This window comes from Salvia miltiorrhiza, chromosome 2 (assembly GCF_028751815.1).
Source record: "Salvia miltiorrhiza cultivar Shanhuang (shh) chromosome 2, IMPLAD_Smil_shh, whole genome shotgun sequence".
Classification (NCBI taxonomy): domain Eukaryota; kingdom Viridiplantae; phylum Streptophyta; class Magnoliopsida; order Lamiales; family Lamiaceae; genus Salvia; species Salvia miltiorrhiza.
In genome coordinates, this window is record NC_080388.1 from 73,944,427 (window position 1) to 73,963,259 (window position 18,833).

Genomic DNA, 18,833 nt, shown 5'->3' on the forward strand with positions numbered 1-18,833 from the left:
TTTAATAGATGGAGTTTGATTAGAGGTGGAGATTGATTAGAGATATTGAAAAATATAAGAATGAATGAGAATTGAGAAAAATAGAAATAGAGTGATTATATGCCGCCACGTAGGATAGAGTTTATTTTGCTTTTATATATATATAGATTTAACGTATAATTAGTTGTATTCAATTAATATAGCGAAAATTCCGCTTTATTTAAGATTTGAATTCAAGTTCAAATGACTATTCGTACCTTACAAACAATTTATTTGTAAATTTTATTAACTTATTTGTTATCAATTTTCATTTTCACAAAAAATATAATTCCCAATGGAATATTTTCTGAACAAATAAATATTACTATGATTTTTTTTTTAGAATTACAAGAGGCATCTAATATATAATCAAATTACCAACCCGTACGCAGACGGGATCTCTGCATCACACAAAGGTGGAAAAACAACCTCACGCAGGCGGAACATTACCCACAAAAAAGAGTCTTAAGGTGCCTCAACTTTGTTATTAAAACCATAATATCATTAACATTAAATATAGGTTTATTGATACAAATAGGTTTTGTCTTTTGAGGTCTAACATTTGGAAAGTTGCAATCACAGACAGTTTAGAATCACTAAAATAGAAATGATCATTGTTTATTATGCATAATCTTAACAAAATATGAAAAAATTATTTGCAATAGTGGTATGGAATCACTAAAATCCATCAACAAATTCAAATAAAAAACAAAACAAGACTTGGTTAGGTGAAACCTAAGGAATGAAACTTTTCTCTAATAATGTAGAAAGAAAGAATTAATTTAAGTCCCACAAATCGAATTGAATCTTTGAAGTATAGTCTAAGTCAATTAGATTACATTATTACTCATTAATTAGTTAAAGATAAAGTAATTAAATGAAAGAAAGTTTCATTCTAAAATTTTGGATTCCATCCTTCATCTGTTCTAACTTATCTAAGTGTATGTCGAAGGCACAACAGTCTTACCAAGGCTCCAAAAGAAAAGGAACTATTACACTATGGTAATTTCTTCCTTCCAAAACAAAGCAAAAGGAATAAGTATGCAATTTACCTTTCTCCATCTCAGACTTCACCAATAGTCTCCACAATTACACACACCTCCCTCAAAGTGGTGGAAACGCCTAACATCACGTAAGATGATCAATCTCCCCGTGATTTTCGCCATGTGTTTGATCGCAGTGTGGCAGTCCTCACAGACGCGCAAGTTCTTGAAAACTCGAACAGGTCTCCCACTTGGTATCATCATAATCCCATATGCAACAGCTAACCTTTCACTATGATGCTTTAGCATATGCTGCTTTTCTTCTTCCTCCACATCACGTAGCACTGATTTTGTAGCAGGAACATATCCATCCTCTTTCATCCTCAAATCCAACTCTTCCAGGAAAGCGTAGATGCTTTCGCTGTCAGGATGAGTGAAGTCTCCAACAGAAAACTTGTGAATCTTGTTTAGCACTTCAATCCAACTAAATCCCGGTCTATCGCTAACACCCCGACCCATCATTCTTAATCTCGTCTTCTTAACATCTTCCCATCTACCCGAAGCAGCATATAAGTTGGAAAGAAGAACATAGTTGCTCGAGCTACGTGGTTCCAAATCAAACAACATCTCAGCTGCCTTTTCTGCCAATTCTATATTTCCATGAATCCTGCAAGCACCAAGTAGAGCTCCCCATATTGGTGCTTCTGGCTTAAAAGGCATGCTCTTCATTAGGTTTTGAGCTTCGTCTAGTAGCCCAACTCGACCTAGAAGATCAATCATGCAACCATAGTGCCTTATATTTGGCACTATGCCGTGATCTTTGGTCATGGAATAGAAGTAATGTTTTCCCTTCTCAACCAAGCCCGCGTGACTACAAGCAGTTAGAACACTAACCTAAATAAAAACAAATGAATACATTCAATCAACAAAATGCAGATGAATATTTCACATAAACAACAATTAAAAAATCAGAATTGACAGATAGCTCAAATTAGTTCCAAGTTTAATTGTAGAACATGAGTCGTACAAGACTACAAATAGCTCTAAGTATTATTGGCAATCAAAAATCAAGTAGGCATCATATGACTTTTATGTTTCGATAACAAGAAAAAGAGTCACAAATACAATCAAAATTAAATACAATCAAAATTTACCATTGTAACTTCGTTAGGTTGGATAGATGCTTCTTTCATTAACTCGAAATGTTGAAGAGCTTCTTGGGCAAATCCATGTGTTGCATATCCATTAATGATTGTACTCCACGAGAAAACATTCTTTAAAGGCATTTCATCAAAAACTCTCTTTCCCTCGTCCAACATCCCATTCTGCATATACCCACACAAAATCGTATTCCACGAAACAACATTCTTAACTGGCATTTCTTCAAAAATTCTCGTGACCTCATCCATTAACCCAATCTGTACATACCCAGACAAAATCGTGGTCCACGATACAACATCCTTCACCGGCATTTCCTCAAAAACTCTCTTTGCCTCCTCCATCAATCCATTCTCCACGTACCCAGACAAAATCACGTTCCATGCGTAAACATCTTTCACAGGCATATCATCGAACAGCCGCTGTGCAGCTTCGAGATTGTTGTGCTTGATATTGCCTTTAATCATTATATTCCAAGCGAACGAATTCTTTAGAGGCATTTCATCGAACAGCTGATGGGCCAGCTTAACTTGCCCATTGGAGAAGCAGCCAAATATCATAGTGCCGTAGGTGACCTCATTTTTGCGAGGCATGGAGTTGAATAAATGCAACGCGTCGTCGTATTGGCCATTGCGTATGTGGTCTCTGATAGCTACCGTGCATTGAACCATGTCGGAGCGCGTAAAATCGTTGGTTCTAGGCCTCGCCGGTGGCTCAGTGGAGGGTTGTTTGAAGAGATGGTTTGCATTTTGAGGCTGCCCATTAGATCTTGCTCTGTTGCGCGACGAGCGCAAGATGGTTGTGTGGAGATGTCTGAACCGCATGGAATGAGAAAAACCCTAAAACGAATTTTGTAATTGATTAATTTGTGATTTGTGATTTCAGCCAAGCAGAGTAAATTGAGGCATCGCCAAATGCAAAAGTGTGAGAAAGACATACCTGAGCTGAATACATTTAGGAATTAAGCTCTGTTTTCTCTGCTCGCCGATTTTTGTGAAGAAAGAAGAAGCAAAAGTAAGACTGAATTTGAATATGCGGCGCAAAGATAAGGTTTTACATTTGTTTGGATTTTACTTCTTTTCTTATTTAGTTTTAGTTTGGGCTTTTGTTTATTGAGCTGGTCTTGCATAAGACACAAGAGAACAAATAAATATAAAATATATTTTAAAAATAAAATAAACAAACACACCAATTCCTCAATAAAATTTCAAATTTAAAAGCGTAAATTTTAAATTTTGTATAAAATGTAATGATAATTATAGTTATTAAATAATTTTTAATTATTTGATAATGAAAAGTAATATTACACATTATTATTATTATAGAGTATTATATGTGATAATAAATAATTAAATAAATATTATCATACAAAAAAATAAATAAAAATTTGTCAAATTTTAACGAAAAGTGAAAACAAAATATTTTAAAGTTTTCATAACTTATTTGTTTTAAATTCATTTTTGATGATTTTTGCACCATATTAAATATTTTGTCACGAGCTTATACATATAAAATGCGTATTAAGTATTTATTTATAAATCAAATTTGACGATATTTTGAAAAGAATTAAATTATATATATATATAAAATAGAGATAAAAATAATGAAAAAATTGATGGGAGAAGTGAGAAAGAAAAAAAAGAGGGAAAAGATGAAGGGAAAATACTCCTCTTATATGTATTATATAGATAAATATAGGTTTATTGAATCAAATACATTTTAACACTTGGAAAGTTGCAAAGTATCACTAAAAGTATAAATGATTATTGTTTATTATGCATAATCTTAACAAAGTTCATATAAGACATGAAAAAATTATTTGTAATAGTGGTACGGAATCGCCAAAATCCATCAACAAATTTAAACAAAAATACATAACAAAACTTAGTTAGGTGCCGTACATGAAACCTAAGGAATGAAACTTTTCTCTAGTAAGTGCATCGATGCGCTCAATAGTCACATCATTGAGATAATTTGTGTGATCTCCAATATTTCCTTTTCTGAAAAAAGAATTATACGGAAGTTGAAACCAAGTCGGAGAGTCCTCCGACTTGTTCACTTCGTAGTTACTTAGCACTTCAAAGCTACAAATATTAACAACTTCTTGCACTTGTTCCTCTTCATCCTCTCCTTCAAATGGACACCCCAAAAACTCAGCCAATTTCTTGACATGAGTTATTGGGTTAGTCCTAAGCTCCTCATAGGTTACAAAGAACACATTCTTGGGCCTCTCCAAGCTCAACCTCTTGTACCCCATCACATGGTCATAGTAGGGCCCACACGGGGTTTCCCCGTCGCAGAATTTATCGATGGCCACGTCGAGCGGCCAAGGGTCGCCCCGCGCCTTGTCCCACTTGTTCACGAAGTGCCACGTCGAGACGAGGGTGTCCTTAGGGTTCCTCGTCACGTACACGACGCGGCACTCGGACGAATCTAGGGTTTCGGAGAGGAGTTGATATGGGATGTGGGTGCTGAAAATTCGACTCGATTGATGATCTGTATTAATACAAGGGATGGTTTGTGTTGCATAAACTTGAACCTCCAAAGTTGGGATCAATTCATGAGGGTGATTTGTAGATAAACGATGTTTAGAGCATCGATGGATGATGGAGAAAACAAGTGATTTGAGCCATGTAGTGCCTGTTTTTGGGTAGGAAGCCAATATTATATCACTTGGGATTGGCTTAAAATGCTTAACAACCCTATAAATGGATTGGATGAATTGAGGCAAAAGCCAAAATCCACCAACTTGATAGAGATAGTCATCACCCCACCAATTTGCTTTTGGGAGGTTAGATAAATCCATCTCCAAAGATGAACTATCCATCAAATATTGATAATTTGTGAAAAAAAAAAGTGGGTTTTTTTTCCTTTTCTTTGAGGATGAAAATAAAGTGGGGTTACTATTGCATGATTGGTAGTGTAAAGTATTTATAGAGCCAAGAATAGTACATTTAAACTAATTTCCTCTAGTGATTTAGAGTTGTAGATAAACAATATATTTAATCAATATAAATAGATCAAGGGATTAAATTTCATGTGATGATCTGACAAACCTTAACTGTTTGTGCACATTAATTGTTGCCTGAATATGAAGTTATATATATACGAGGTTGTGTTATTCACGATAACAATTTATTGCAAAAAAGTGAAGTAGCTAGAAAGAAAGAGTTAACTTATATATATTCCAAATTTTAGCTGTCAATCAAATCGAATTGAATCTTTGAAGTATAGTCTAAATCAATTAATTAGATTACATTATTATTAATTAGTTGAAGATTCCATGCAACCAAAAAAAAGTAAGTATGCACTTTACTTAAATTGATATTTTTTAATTATTGTTGTGTATGCTTCTAGAACTATCTGTTTAGATTTTAATTCTATTATTATATGTTTCATTTTATACTATTACATTAGTTTGATATTACATAAAGAACGTACAAGAAACAATTAATATATTAATATAGACGGTTATAACATATTAATTTGTGAATCTTGTTTAGCACTTCAACCCAACTATCTCCGGGTCTATTGCTAAGAACCCGGCCCCTCATTCTTAATCTTGTCTTCTTAACATCTTCCCATTTGCCCAAAGCTGCATATAAGTTGGAAAGAAGATCATACATTGAAGAGTTCCAAAGTTCCAAAGATAACCACATTGTTGCCACCTTTTCTCCCAATTCTATATTTTCATGAATCCTACTAGCATTTAAAAAATTTAGGACCCAAAAAAGTACATCCTAAAAGAATTTCGGGGACCAAAAATATTACGATAAGGTCTAATAACAAATTTTGTGTATACTATGTGCATTGACTCTGTCATGAAACAATTAGAAGGTCTAATATCATTTTTTTTTAAGTATAGGAATATAGAGTCTTGCATCTAATATGACTATAGAGCCAATATTTTCAACAACACGTTGTATTACTAGAAAAAAATAATTTGACGAGGGAGAAAGTGTTGAAGTTTCATTATCACCCGAAGAATCATTTAGAATTTGAGTATTTTGTAGTTGTTTTGTACATGGAGATTGCTTCTTTAAAATGTAGATTTGAAGAAATAATGAAATCATTTGATCATATATTTGGTTTTTTGTTTGATTTGAAAACTTTAAAATCTTTGGATATTGAAAAATTAAGATATTGATGTGTTAATTTAAAATCTACTTTTACTCATGATAATATATTCAGTATTGACTTAGATGATTTATTTACTGAATTAAAATATTACAAATGGCATTGTTAAATAAAATAGTCAACTATTGAAATTTTTGAATTCGTGAAAATTGTAGATTGTTATCCAAATGCTGCAATAACTTATAAGATCTTGTTGACTATGCGGCTGAGAGTAGTTTCTCGAAGTTAAAATTATTGAAGACATATTTTCGATCGTCGATTTCACAAGAAAGATTAAATGGTTCAACAATTTTGTGTATTGAAAAAGATATCTTAGAAAATCTTGAAACAAATGATATTGTAGATGATTTCGCAAGTAAAAAGGCGAGAAAAAGTCATTTTTTTTAATTATTCATACTTTTTTTTCTATCCAAAATGTTATAACGTGACTCTAAAAAAATGCTACCTTATGTTTTTATTATGGTGGATAGAGGGCCTATTTATATCGTTTCACCCTGGGCCCATTTTTTGTCAGAAACGGCCTTGATAACCATTAATGTTTGTACTCTACGATATCACATCTTTATCTTCAATTCTTTTGAATACATCATATCCTTTAACAACTCGTCCATGTATTTGCTTGCCAAGCTCAAAAGCGGCAATATCTGCGCACGAACTTAAAACACTAGCAAAGGCATAATTGTTTAACCTTTTCCAACTTAAAATAAACAAACTCTGCTTGCCGCCTCCCACATAATTTTCTAGCGCAGCGCAATGCACTAGAAAACCGCTCCCTAACAGTATAAATCGTTCTACCCACCGCGACTAAAGAAACAAAGGGGAAAAAAGGGAGAGGATGAGAGCTGAGAGGTTTGCTTTAATCTCCGCTGCAATCAAAGAAACAAAGGGGAAAAATGGGAGAGGTTTGCTTTAATCCTACTTATTTTTATTGTTTTTCCTGAATTTTGCTTTAAGAATTAGAAATATATTATGAGATTTTGAATGGTAGATAATATCTATCTTTAAATCAATATGCCGATTTGGTCATTCTCGATAGAAACATACTGTTAAACTTCAGTTTGGCAATTTATTTTTACTGTTTTGAAATGGTTCAACAATTTTGTGTATTAAAAAAGATATCTTAGAAAATCTTGAAACAAATGATATTGTAGATGATTTCGCAAGTAAAAAGGCGAGAAAAAGTCATTTTTTATAATTATTCATACTTTTTTTTCTATCGAAATGTTATAACGTGACTCTAAAAAAATGTTACCTTATGTTTTTATTATGGTGGATAGAGGGCCTATTTATATCGTTTCACCCTGGGCCCATCTTTTTGTCAGAAACGTCGTTGATAACCATTAATGTTTGTACTCCCTATCATCATTTCTTCAAATTTCTCAAAAATGGGTTCTCGTGCCTTCTTTCGAAAACTTGCATTTTTTGTCAGAAACGGCCTTGATAACCATTAATGTGTGTACTCCCTATCATCATTTCTTCAAATTTCTCAAAAATGGGTTCTCGTGCCTTCTTTCGAAAACTTGGCACAGAAATACTGAAGCTGGGTGATCAAATCGCCGACATCATTTTCGGGCCTCTCCCTCCCACCGTGGTTCATCGCCGCCCTCCTCCTCCTCCCACTCCCACCCCCACCCCCACCCCCACCCCCACCGTGGCTGAATACCCACCCTGGGCTGATCACCCCATTCCTCCTCCTCCTCCCACCCTGGCTGAATACCCTTCTCCTCACCCCACTTCTCCTCCCACCATGGCTGAATACCCCCCTCATCCTCCTCCCACCCTGGCAACTGCTACTCCCACCGTATATCACATCTTTATCTTCAATTCTTTTGAAAACATCATAGCCTTTAACAACACGTCCATGTATTTGCTTGCCAAGCTCAAAAGCGGCAATATCTGCGCACGAACTTAAAACACTAGCAAAGGCATAATTGTTTAACCCTTTCCAACTTAAAATAAACAAACTCTGCTTGCCGCCTCCCACACAATTTTCTAGCGCAGCGCAATGAACTGGAAAACCGCTCCCTAACAGTATAAATCGTTCTACCCACCGCGACCAAAGAAACAAAGGGGAAAAAAGGAGAGGATGAGAGCTGAGAGGTTTGCTTTAATCTCCGCTGCAATCAAAGAAACAAAGGGGAAAAATGGGAGAGGTTTGCTTTAAGAATTAGGAATATATTCTGAGATTTTGAATGGTAGATAATATCTATCTTTAAATCAATATGCCGATTTGGTCATTCTCGATAGAAACATACTGTTAAACTTCAGTTTGGCAATTTATTTTTACTGTTTTGAAATGGTTCAACAATTTTGTGTATTAAAAAAGATATCTTAGAAAATCTTGAAACAAATGATATTGTAGATGATTTCGCAAGTAAAAAGGCGAGAAAAAGTCATTTTTTATAATTATTCATACTTTTTTTCTATCAAAATGTTATAACGTGACTCTAAAAAAATGTTACCTTATGTTTTTATTATGGTGGATAGAGGGCCTATTTATATCGTTTCACCCTGGGCCCATTTTTTGTCGGAAACGGTCTTGATAACCATTAATGTTTGTACTCTACGATATCACATCTTTATCTTCAATTCTTTTGAAAACATCATATCGATGCTTCCACACCTACAATATATGGAAACAAGAGCACTTCCCACATTGCATTTGAACTCAAATCCTCCTTTAACAACACGTCCATGTATTTGTTTGCCAAGCTCAAAAGCGGCAATATCTGCACACAAACTTAAAACACTAGCAAAGGCATAATTGTTTAACATTTTCCAATCCTTTGTCGCCTCAATAAAAAACCGTAATGCCTCTTCGCCGCCATTTTGACTGTACCCGGCTATCATTGTCGTCCAAGAGATCGAATCCCTACGTGCCATCTCATCAAAAACTCTTCTGGCCTTATCCATTAACCCATTTTGCACGTACTCATACAAAAACGTATTCCACGATAAATCATTTTTCACATGCATTTCATTAAAGATTCTTGTGGCCTCATCCATTAACCCATTCAGCGCATACCCAAACAAAATCGTGGTCCACGATACAACATTCTTCACCGGCATTTCATGAATAATTCTCTTGGCCTCATCCATTAACCCATTTTGCATGTACCCAGACAAAATCGTGGTCCACGATACGACATCCTTCACTGTTGGGTCACGCGGCCCGCGGGCCAAATTGGCCCGTTAGTATAAGGGCTGAAAATAGGCTATTTCCCAATAAAATAAGTCTGGTAATTAGGTTTTAAATCATCATTTTGAATTATATATTCCCTAATTAATATTAAATTCATTTTTAATTTGAGCATCTATCTAATTAAGCTTCAAAAATGAACAAAAGAAACAAAACTCTACCTCCCATTCCAATATGTTAATGGGTTTGTGGGTTTGAGATATTTTTTTTTGAGTTTTGATATTTTATAGTGTTTGGAGACTTCTTATTATTTTCGTTATTTTAGGTGTATTTATCTGTTAATGTTAGGCTATTAGCAGGTTTAAAATGCTTAACAACCTTATACTTGGGATTGGCTTAAAATTCTTAACAACCTTATAAATATGGATTGGATGAATTGAGGCAAAAGCCAAAATTTGCTTTGGGGAGGTTAGATAAATCCATCTCCAAATATGAATTATCCATCAAACATTGATAATTTGTGAAAATAAAGTGGGGTTAGTGCAAGACTTTAGAGGTTTTCTTAAAGAAAAATTATTTGCTACTATTGCACGATTGGTAGTGTGAAATTGTGAATAGTCCATTAAACTAATTTCTTCTATTCAGCTCCCTACTCAACACTTAACTTAAATTGACATTTTTTAAATTATTGTTGTGTATGCTTCTAGAATTTTTCTGTTTAAATATTAGGGATATTTCAACAAATTCTGATTTTTTCTATGACCTTTTAATCTATTGAAAGTTCATGTATTTACTGCAAATATTCCTAAATTTTATTCTTATTATATGTTTCATTTTATATTACATTTGTTTGATAGTATTACATAATGAACCTAAAAGAAACAATTAATATATACGTTAACTTATACTCTAGCTTCCTACTCAACATTTTACTTAAATTGATTTTTTTTAATTATTCCGAATATATAATTGATACACTTTAGAAATGATTGAATAAAATTTTAAAATTGGATGTATATGAAAAAAAAAAAATCATGAAAATTTAAAAATGGTTGTCGTAGAAAATGATATTGAATGGCCTATACATTACAGTTGAAATTTGGCAGCCCAACTCAAAAAGATTTGACATATAAATTGATGTGATTTAGGCCCAATAACTTTTTGCATTTAAGATTTAAAGCTAAGTGTCAAATTTGCCACCTCAAAATGGCAACTATATGAGTTTTTGATGATGCACTAATGGGAGTTGGACCAATGATCTAATTCATATACTGCATTATAAAATGGATTAGTTTTGAATTTTTTTTTTCAATAAATAAATTATTTAAAGATTGAGTGAAGATGGATTAGAATTTATCAAATATTAAATACTCTATCACTAAACTAAAACATATATAATTAATTGTTTTATTGCTTCTATATATTCGAAGTTTTGTTATAAGGTGAAAATAAAAACTTTGTGAGAGTTTTTTCTTTAAACTTTTTGTTATAAAGTTACAGTTTTAGCAATTGGTATATTTTAAGCTAATTTATATATTTGGCCAATTTGTTTTATTTATTTTTTTACTTGAAGAAGGTGGGTTCGAACCGTAGAGTTTTCTGCTTGTAAATTGAAGTGTATTGCTTAGACGTTCATTGGGGATTATATTTTTAACTAAAATTAGGTGAAGTAATTGTTACATATTTGGTACTCCATCCATCCATAAAAAATATAATATTTTTTTGTCATTTTTGGTATTCACAAAAATTATGTCATTTTTTTTACAAATGGCCACATCTTTACTATATTTTTTATCTATATAAATAACTCTTATTTACAAAAAAAATCACTTCTAATTAACCACTCATTTCACACTCCACTATATAGAAATTATCAATCATTTTATTAAAATTTGTGCCCATAAAAAATGTCATAATTTTGGTGGACCAAAGAGAGTATTCAATACCAAAATTATCTCCCAAAATTGGAAATTCGACTGATTTGTTGTATTTATTTTATATTACCTCCGTCCACAAAAAATAATCATAGTAAGGTACAACACGGACTTTAATAAAAATAGTTATTATATTGTGAGTGAGGAATATGACCCATCATGTAATAGATAATTTTTAAAAATGAGAATGAACTAATTTTTACGGACATTCAAAAATGAAAAAAATAGACTATCTTTTATGGATGGAGTGAGTATCATGCATAATGTAGTGATTGATTCGGTGTTAACAAATAATAATTTATTTTTCTTTCAAATATTTTAATATGCAATTCGAAAATCAGGCAGGAATCATATTCTAGTTTTATGTGTGCAACAAATAAGTGTGATATACGTGAGGTACGTATATTACAATTGTTTTCTGATTAAACCTTTATATCTTAGAGTAAAATAAACAATATATATATATACATATAGTATTTTTTGTATGAACAACCGATCCATTCCATTATACAAGATTCTCTGCATAAGAATTTTAAAGATGTCGCAAACCATTTAATTTATTTTCATTGACCCAACTTATAAACCGCGTACCAGATAAAGTGATGTAACCATTTTAATTTATTAATGCAATCATTACTAAAGCACAAAATCAAATTAGAGTTGACGATCATATACACTCCTAAAAATGTGCCTAACATGTAGACACATCCAGTTAGAAAATAATTATTTGAGTTGATTATTAAATCATGATATATAATTTTTTATAATTTTAAATTTTCTTATAAATATTCGTTTTATAATAACTATTTTTAAAATAGTAAAATTAATAGGGGAATAGACATGATAGGAAATAAAATTAGAATAAAGGAGATCGAGATAATAGTGATTAATGAATTAAATTTTGACGGCAGAGAATATTATCCAATATCCAGCTAGCTTTACGTAACGAATTACCAAATCACTAATCTACACAAATCAAACTATCAAAGCTTTGATTAAGGCTTAATCAAATTTACAAAACATTTGAATAATTTACTCCACCGTAGTTCATAAACGTTAAAACGGATTTACTATTTTATATGTACAAATCACAATCATATTCAATAGTTAAAAATGCATAATTAAATGAATCAACCTAAATCAAAATCTGTTAAATGTTAATAAAATTACCCGATTCCAGTAATTAAATATATCCACCGCCGCTGCCGGAAAAAATCCCAATTTCTGGAGCCTAATTATCGCCGCCGCGATTTTTCAGAGAGTCCTGATCGCTTCAGTGAAAACAGCGGCAAATGCATCCAAAATCCTCTTCGGCCGCGACAGCGTGAATTCCAATCCGCCGTCGAAATCTCTGGATTTGCAGAGCGACATCGACGTGTCTCTGTCGATCGAAGCCGATTCGAACTTCCGCGGCCGTCCCCAGCCGTAGTCGGCGTCGTAGAGATCAAACCGCGGCGATCCGGCGACGCCGAAGAGGCGCTTCCCGATCAGGTTCCGGAACTCCGCCGGCCAGGCCTCCGCGCCGTCGAGAATCCCCTTCTCGTTGTACACCGTCCTCTGTATCGCAACCCCGAGGCTCTCCGCCGCGACGAGGAAGCCTTCCTTCCCCTTCAGCAGTCCGTGCGTCGACTTCGCCTTCACGAGCGCGAGGCAGTTGCCGAAGTACGTCGCCGGCAGCGGCGGATCCAGCCGCCCGCGGCAGTCGGCGGCGAAGCAGAAGTACTCCGCCTCGTAGTCGGGAGCCGATCCGGCCTCCGCCCGCACCAGGCACGCCCAGACGAGCGCGCACGTCATCGTGAAGGCGGTGATATGCATCTCCGGCCGCCGCCGCGCGACGAAGGCCTTGAGCGTCTCGACGTCGTCGCGGCGGATCAGGAAGGTGGCGCGCACCTTGTTGAACGGGAACGAGAACCGCCGCGGCTCCACGCCGCGCGTCCGCTTCACGATCTCCCAATACTTCGCGTCCAATCCGCCGGCGTCGGCGACGGAGGTCCGATCGTAGAACGGCAGCGATTTCTCGTCGATCAGCTTTGCATCGCCGCCGAATCGGTTGATGGAGGCCCAGGCTTTGATGAATCGGACGATGGTGCTGGCGTCGCCGATCGCGTGGTGGTTCGTAAACCCTAGGCAGACGCCGTGATCGGGGAAGAGCGTCGCCTGCAGCGCGAGAACCGGCAGCACGACCGCCTCCGGCGAAATTTTCGCCGGCGGAAGCTCCGGCACGAACGCGTAAAACTCGTCGGAGAGCCGCGGATGGTTGCCGGTGAGGTGCTTAAAATCCTTATCGCACTCGGCGACGGTGAGCGAGACCGAATCGCCGATCACGAACCTGGAAAACGGTCTGCCGCAGTTGATCGGATGCACGATGTTTCCTGCGAGGGGCAGGAAATGATTGAGGGTTACGAGCAGGGAATTTTTGAGCTCGGGAACTATGACTTCTAAGAAATGGCGTTTGGAGCAGGGGAGGTCGAAGAAGAGGAGGCGTTGGACGGGGTGGAAGTAGAGCCACGTGATGTCGAAGTGGAGGAGCGGGAGAGTAAGCTCCGCCACCGTATCCGGCGACGGCTGGATTTGGCAGCGGTGGAGCACGGCGGCGGCCATCGGATTTTCATGAGTTTGTGCCATGAAAAAGGGATGATTAATGGAGGTGGAAGAGTCTGCATATTTACCGTATGTGCGATTTTAAACGTGATTTTTGGGAGGGGAGTTGCTGGGAAATAAATTTTTAAATTCAATATTAATATCGTTATATATCATGGTTTTTTTTTAAAATATCTTTATATATGGGTCGGCAAATGAATTCAGCACAAAATGTGGAACACATGGTCATCATCATGGTCCATGGACAATTATATCGGTAAGTACAAAGTAGGTGTTTTTTTTTTTTTGGAAATAGAGTATTAATTAATAATATCATATAAATTGTTATATTAGTAACACTTATTTTTATAGACCTAAGTGTATCACAATTAAATTTTCAAGTGCACCAAATTACATTTGAATTTGCTATGAAATATTATAAATTATCAAATATAAAATTATGAATTAAAATGAAATTGAATTATCATCATTTGTCATATTTGAATCACGAATTCATATAGTAAAGTCATAAATTTATTGTAAGCTTTCACAATTCAAAGGTAAAAACTTAAATATTACTCTCTCTCTGTCCCCCAAACATCTTCTTAAGGGAGGGTGAGACGGATTTTAATAAAAGTTAATTGTGTATTTGATGAGTGGAAAATGGATCCCACAAAAAATGAAGATTGTAAGAGTAATAGTAAATGTAATTATTTTTAAAAGTATGTTATGAAGATGTTTTGGAAACGACCCAAAATAGAAAGAGATGAAGATATTTGAGGAATGAAGGAGGTATATTTTATGCTTGAACTCATTTGATATATATAGAGAGAAAAAAAGAGATAATGAGTGGTACAAATAATCTCAAGTGTATATTGGAATCCCTCTTCCACTAAGAAAGCGTTTAGTTTGAGGAATAAGATATGATTGATAACATAATCTACATTAATCAAGTATTCGTTTGCATGATTGAGCCTGTGATTGTAACTAGTCTCGCATCTAATCATCCAAATGAGTTACTACTATTTATCACCCCCAAAGTTGGATGGATTGTTTAATTAATCACCCTTTCAATCATATCAATCTTATATATCCATCCACTAAACCAAACGCCTCTTTTGAAAAAAAACTTTTAATGGGCACATATTTAATTCGTCACACTTCAAAAGTCACGTTAAAATTACAATTTCGAACTAGTCTGTAATTTTATTTATCAAAACCCCTTCTTCAAATGAGTGTAATTAACTATAAAATATAAATTATTTACTGTCTTTAGAATGTGAAAATTTACAGTGAATTTATAGTTTTATTAAATAGGTCCCAATATAATAAATAGTGAAATTTTATTCTTTTCATATCATAATTGTTTACCATCTTTAGACAAGATCTAACATGATATATTAATATAAATCTATAAAATGGTGCAGTTATCTTATTAAGCAAATTGCGTGCAAAAGTTATTTAAATAATGGAGTAGCAAACAAACAGAAGACCGAAAATCGTTGATTAATTGTCGGTACTTTTTATATCAATTTTGGAGGAAGATCTAAAAAGTCACATTCTACTATACCGTGGTAATCGATATATTTGATAGTTACACGTATATGATTATGTAATTAATAAAATATTATAATTTGAAATTTTTAATTTTCAAAAATTTATCATTATAAAAATGATATCTTGGTGTCTTTGATAACAATCGCTGCTAATGCAGTTTATCTATGTGTTGGGTAATTAAAAAAATGATTGATGGATTTGTAAATTTCTCAACTCCCAACTTTAAATAAATTAGAGTTGTGTTTTGTTAATTAATATTTGATAGTTAGTTGTTAGTGATTGCCCCACAAAGGAACGGTTGCTGTTCACACCATTACCAACCCATTATAGTAAACCTAATATTCAATCAAGGATAATATTATTTCATGACTTTAGAGAAATATGATGTGTCACAAACACAAAGACTTACCAAAAAAATAAATTAATAGATGAATAAATATCGATTTTTCTCTTTGTTCGGATCATATAATTAATTATAGACTGACGCCTGTGATCTGAGTGTCTGGTTTCATTTTCGAATTTAATTTAGTTGTGCTAGTATTTAATTTTTAGGATGCATGCCAAACAATTTTATAAATAAAATTATGTTTTGATTAGGTGTATCTTTATGTAGTTTTTTGGGTGTTAATTGGGAATTTGGTCATCAATTAACCAACCTTTTTTTGTGCATTTTTAACTTGTGCAAAACAAATTTCAATTGATTGAAAAATTAATCATATATATATATCATGATCTCGTGGGCTATATAAATATAAGGGGTATTGGCTTATAAATATTCCAACTTTTTTCATTTTCTAGTTTTGCACTCCAACTTTAAAAAATCTGCCTATAAATACCTGAATTTTGTATTCTTTCAGATTTTACACCCGAAGATTTTTTACCCCTAAAAAGAATTTACGCCAGTCGGATTGAGATGAAAGTTTGAAGTGCATAATGAAGCAGATGAATTTGTTGTCAATATAGAATCTAAAACATGTAATTGTAGGATTTATAGGATATCAATCCGGCTGCCATGTCAGCAATGATTTGGGGGTAAAAAATTTCCAGGTGCAAAATTAAAAGTACACAAAGTTCATGTATTTATAGACAAATTTTAAAATTAAAGTGCAAAATCAGAAAATGAAAAAAATTCGAGTATTTATAGACCACGTACCTCCAAATCTATATATTATATAAAAGAGCAGTATAACGGCTATATTTTCCCGCCATTTGCTCCCTCCAATTTTCAAAATTTTAAAATATGTATTTGAATGCAATTATGAATAGTTTCGTTGGCAATTGCTACTTTTCAAAAAATTTATGTCGATTTTGAAACCCACGATTTTAATCAATTCTTTTACAGTTATTTTTAATAAATTTAATTTCACCACCCACAATTTTGATAACTGCCAATTGAAATGTACTTTTAACACCAATTGTCATAGAATTAATAAACAATATTTTTAACAGCCACGCTACGCCCACGACTGTGTTTTATCACATGCTTCAATTAAATAAATATTTTATAACAAATTTCGCACCACACAACTTTTAATTCCACCGCTGCATCAATTTTTAATAATTATTTAAATTATATTTTTGCACACACAACTTTTGATTCCACCACTGCATCAAATAAACTCCCACCCATGATTGCATCAATTAATGCACAATTAAATAAATCAAAATTAATAATTTGCAGTCTATAAATTCATCCTCATTTATTTATATTTTTTGTTGAGATGGCCATCAGTTCGGTGTTATCGAGAAGATGCAGCTGAGTAGAAGAAAGATCCGAGTAGGAAAAATATTGCAATTGCAACTGATTTGAGAAGAAGCTATAATATCTTGAAGTCCAACAATGGAAATAACGCATTTTCTTATATTAAATAAACTAATTAAAGATGCAGTCCAAATTATTTATAAAAGAAAAAAAAAAGAAAAAAAAGTGCATAATAGTATACAAAGGCAATGCAATGTCGAAATAATTACAAAATTAGAAAAAGAGGTGACAATTAGTTTCAGAATTCTAAATTAACACGTCAGAACCTTATCCATGTATTAATCTATCGAACATGATGATTAACATGTTGGGATGATAAATATAAGGATCACAAAATACATAAATAAAAATAGAGGCACACAAATTCGAAATAGAATTTAACAAAATTATTTAATCATATTACAAAAGTAAATTATATGTCTAAAAAATAATTATCCATATATATTTTGCAATAAAAAAATAAGCAAACTTAAAATAGTCATCTATATAATATATAAAAGAGGAGTTTTGTCCTCCATTTTTCCCCTCTATTTTTTCTCTCTTCTTCCACCAAATTTTTCAATATTTTCTCTTTTTTTTATATAATTTTAATTATTTTCTAAACATCAAAAAATTTTATTTATGAAAAAAAATATTCAATATGCATCTTAAATTTAATTTTGTGACAAGTTTTTTAATATGGTAAAAAAAAATCATCAAAAATGAATTTAAAACGAATAAGTTATGAAAATTTTAAGATATTTTATTTTCTCTCTCTTCCCTAAAATTTTATAATTTGTTTTTATTGATGTTAGGCCATGAGAATATTTATTCACTTAATATGTCGTGTAATACTCTATAATAATAATGTGTAATGTTAATTTTTATTATAAAAAAATTTGAAATTATTTAATAATTATGATTATCATTACACATTATACAAAGTTAAAATTTGTAATTGATAAGGTTTATCTTTAATTTATTTTTAATTTATTTAAAACATGTGATTGATTTCGATGTTTGTCGTGCATCGCACGAATGGTCATACTATTATAAATATAATTTCGCCTATCTAAAAATCCTAGCTCCAACTCTAATATGTGGGCTAGCATCAAACTGAAAAGCCATATGTGAAAATTTTATCATAAATAAAAACATATAGTATAAAGAAAACCAAGAAAGTCAAGGCTAAAGATGAAAAGATTATTTGGTCTTTTTGTTTTCTTGTATTTAGGGGCCTACTTTATCCTTAAACCTAACCACAACGTGGTCGACTCGTGGATTAGCACAAAATGCATAATCAACCAATTTTTTTTATAAAATTTTAATCCCGGTTCAACTTAAATAATTTAATTCTAATATGCAATTGGTCAATGCATAAGATCGATTCAAACTAACAACTTGATTGATATTTAGAACATTATTTACAATTTTATATAACTGTATACAACTGTATTAATAGATTCATTAATTATTATTAATTTCACTAGATTCTGAATGTAAGAAAGTATAAATAAATAATTAACAAAGCATAATATCCTTTAAATTGGGGTCAATAGAAAAATATAACTTTGTCTCCACGTTAT

General features: G+C 33.2%; 4 protein-coding genes across 4 annotated transcripts; all 4 read right to left on the bottom strand.

Annotated features, from left to right (window-relative positions):
* Positions 1–960: 960 nt before the first annotated feature.
* Positions 961–3,190, bottom strand: LOC131009212 (pentatricopeptide repeat-containing protein At4g02750-like). The gene is made up of 3 exons (XM_057936467.1): positions 3,099–3,190; positions 2,156–2,998; positions 961–1,895 (listed from the first exon to the last, which is right to left on the bottom strand). Exons 1-3 carry the CDS (start codon positions 3,111–3,113, stop codon positions 1,089–1,091), a joined length of 1,665 nt encoding a protein of 554 aa, XP_057792450.1. The 5' UTR covers positions 3,114–3,190; the 3' UTR covers positions 961–1,088.
* An 808-nt stretch (positions 3,191–3,998) lies between these two features.
* On the bottom strand, positions 3,999–5,041 carry LOC131009275 (cytosolic sulfotransferase 17-like). The gene has a single exon (XM_057936560.1). The coding sequence runs from the start codon at positions 4,984–4,986 to the stop codon at positions 4,048–4,050; it is 939 nt and encodes a 312-aa protein (XP_057792543.1). The 5' UTR covers positions 4,987–5,041; the 3' UTR covers positions 3,999–4,047.
* A 1,809-nt stretch (positions 5,042–6,850) lies between these two features.
* LOC131009980 (pentatricopeptide repeat-containing protein At4g02750-like) lies at positions 6,851–9,395 on the bottom strand. Its single transcript, XM_057937374.1, has 3 exons — positions 8,924–9,395; positions 7,960–8,192; positions 6,851–6,940 (listed from the first exon to the last, which is right to left on the bottom strand). Exons 1-3 carry the CDS (start codon positions 9,393–9,395, stop codon positions 6,851–6,853), a joined length of 795 nt encoding a protein of 264 aa, XP_057793357.1.
* A 2,985-nt stretch (positions 9,396–12,380) lies between these two features.
* LOC131009236 (phenolic glucoside malonyltransferase 1-like) lies at positions 12,381–14,314 on the bottom strand. Its single transcript, XM_057936500.1, has one exon. It carries the CDS (start codon positions 13,992–13,994, stop codon positions 12,624–12,626), a length of 1,371 nt encoding a protein of 456 aa, XP_057792483.1. The 5' UTR covers positions 13,995–14,314; the 3' UTR covers positions 12,381–12,623.
* Between the last annotated feature and the right edge of the window lie 4,519 nt (positions 14,315–18,833).

Bases quoted from the DNA above. Each gene is read 5' to 3' on its own strand.
- LOC131009212 (XM_057936467.1), bottom strand. The intron at 1,896-2,155 runs GTAAATTTTGAT...GTTTTTATTTAG, and splicing joins AACCTAACGAAGTTACAATG to GTTAGTGTTCTAACTGCTTG.
- LOC131009980 (XM_057937374.1), bottom strand. From the start codon at position 9,395: ATGGATGAGGCCAAGAGAATTATTCATGAAATGCCGGTGAAGAATGTT. The intron at 8,193-8,923 runs GTAGGTGTGGAA...GTTCGTGCGCAG, and splicing joins TGCTCTTGTTTCCATATATT to ATATTGCCGCTTTTGAGCTT. The intron at 6,941-7,959 runs GTATTCAGCCAC...GTTCGTGCGCAG, and splicing joins GGGTGATCAGCCCAGGGTGG to ATATTGCCGCTTTTGAGCTT.
- LOC131009236 (XM_057936500.1), bottom strand. From the start codon at position 13,994: ATGGCACAAACTCATGAAAATCCGATGGCCGCCGCCGTGCTCCACCGC.
- LOC131009275 (XM_057936560.1), bottom strand. From the start codon at position 4,986: ATGGATAGTTCATCTTTGGAGATGGATTTATCTAACCTCCCAAAAGCA.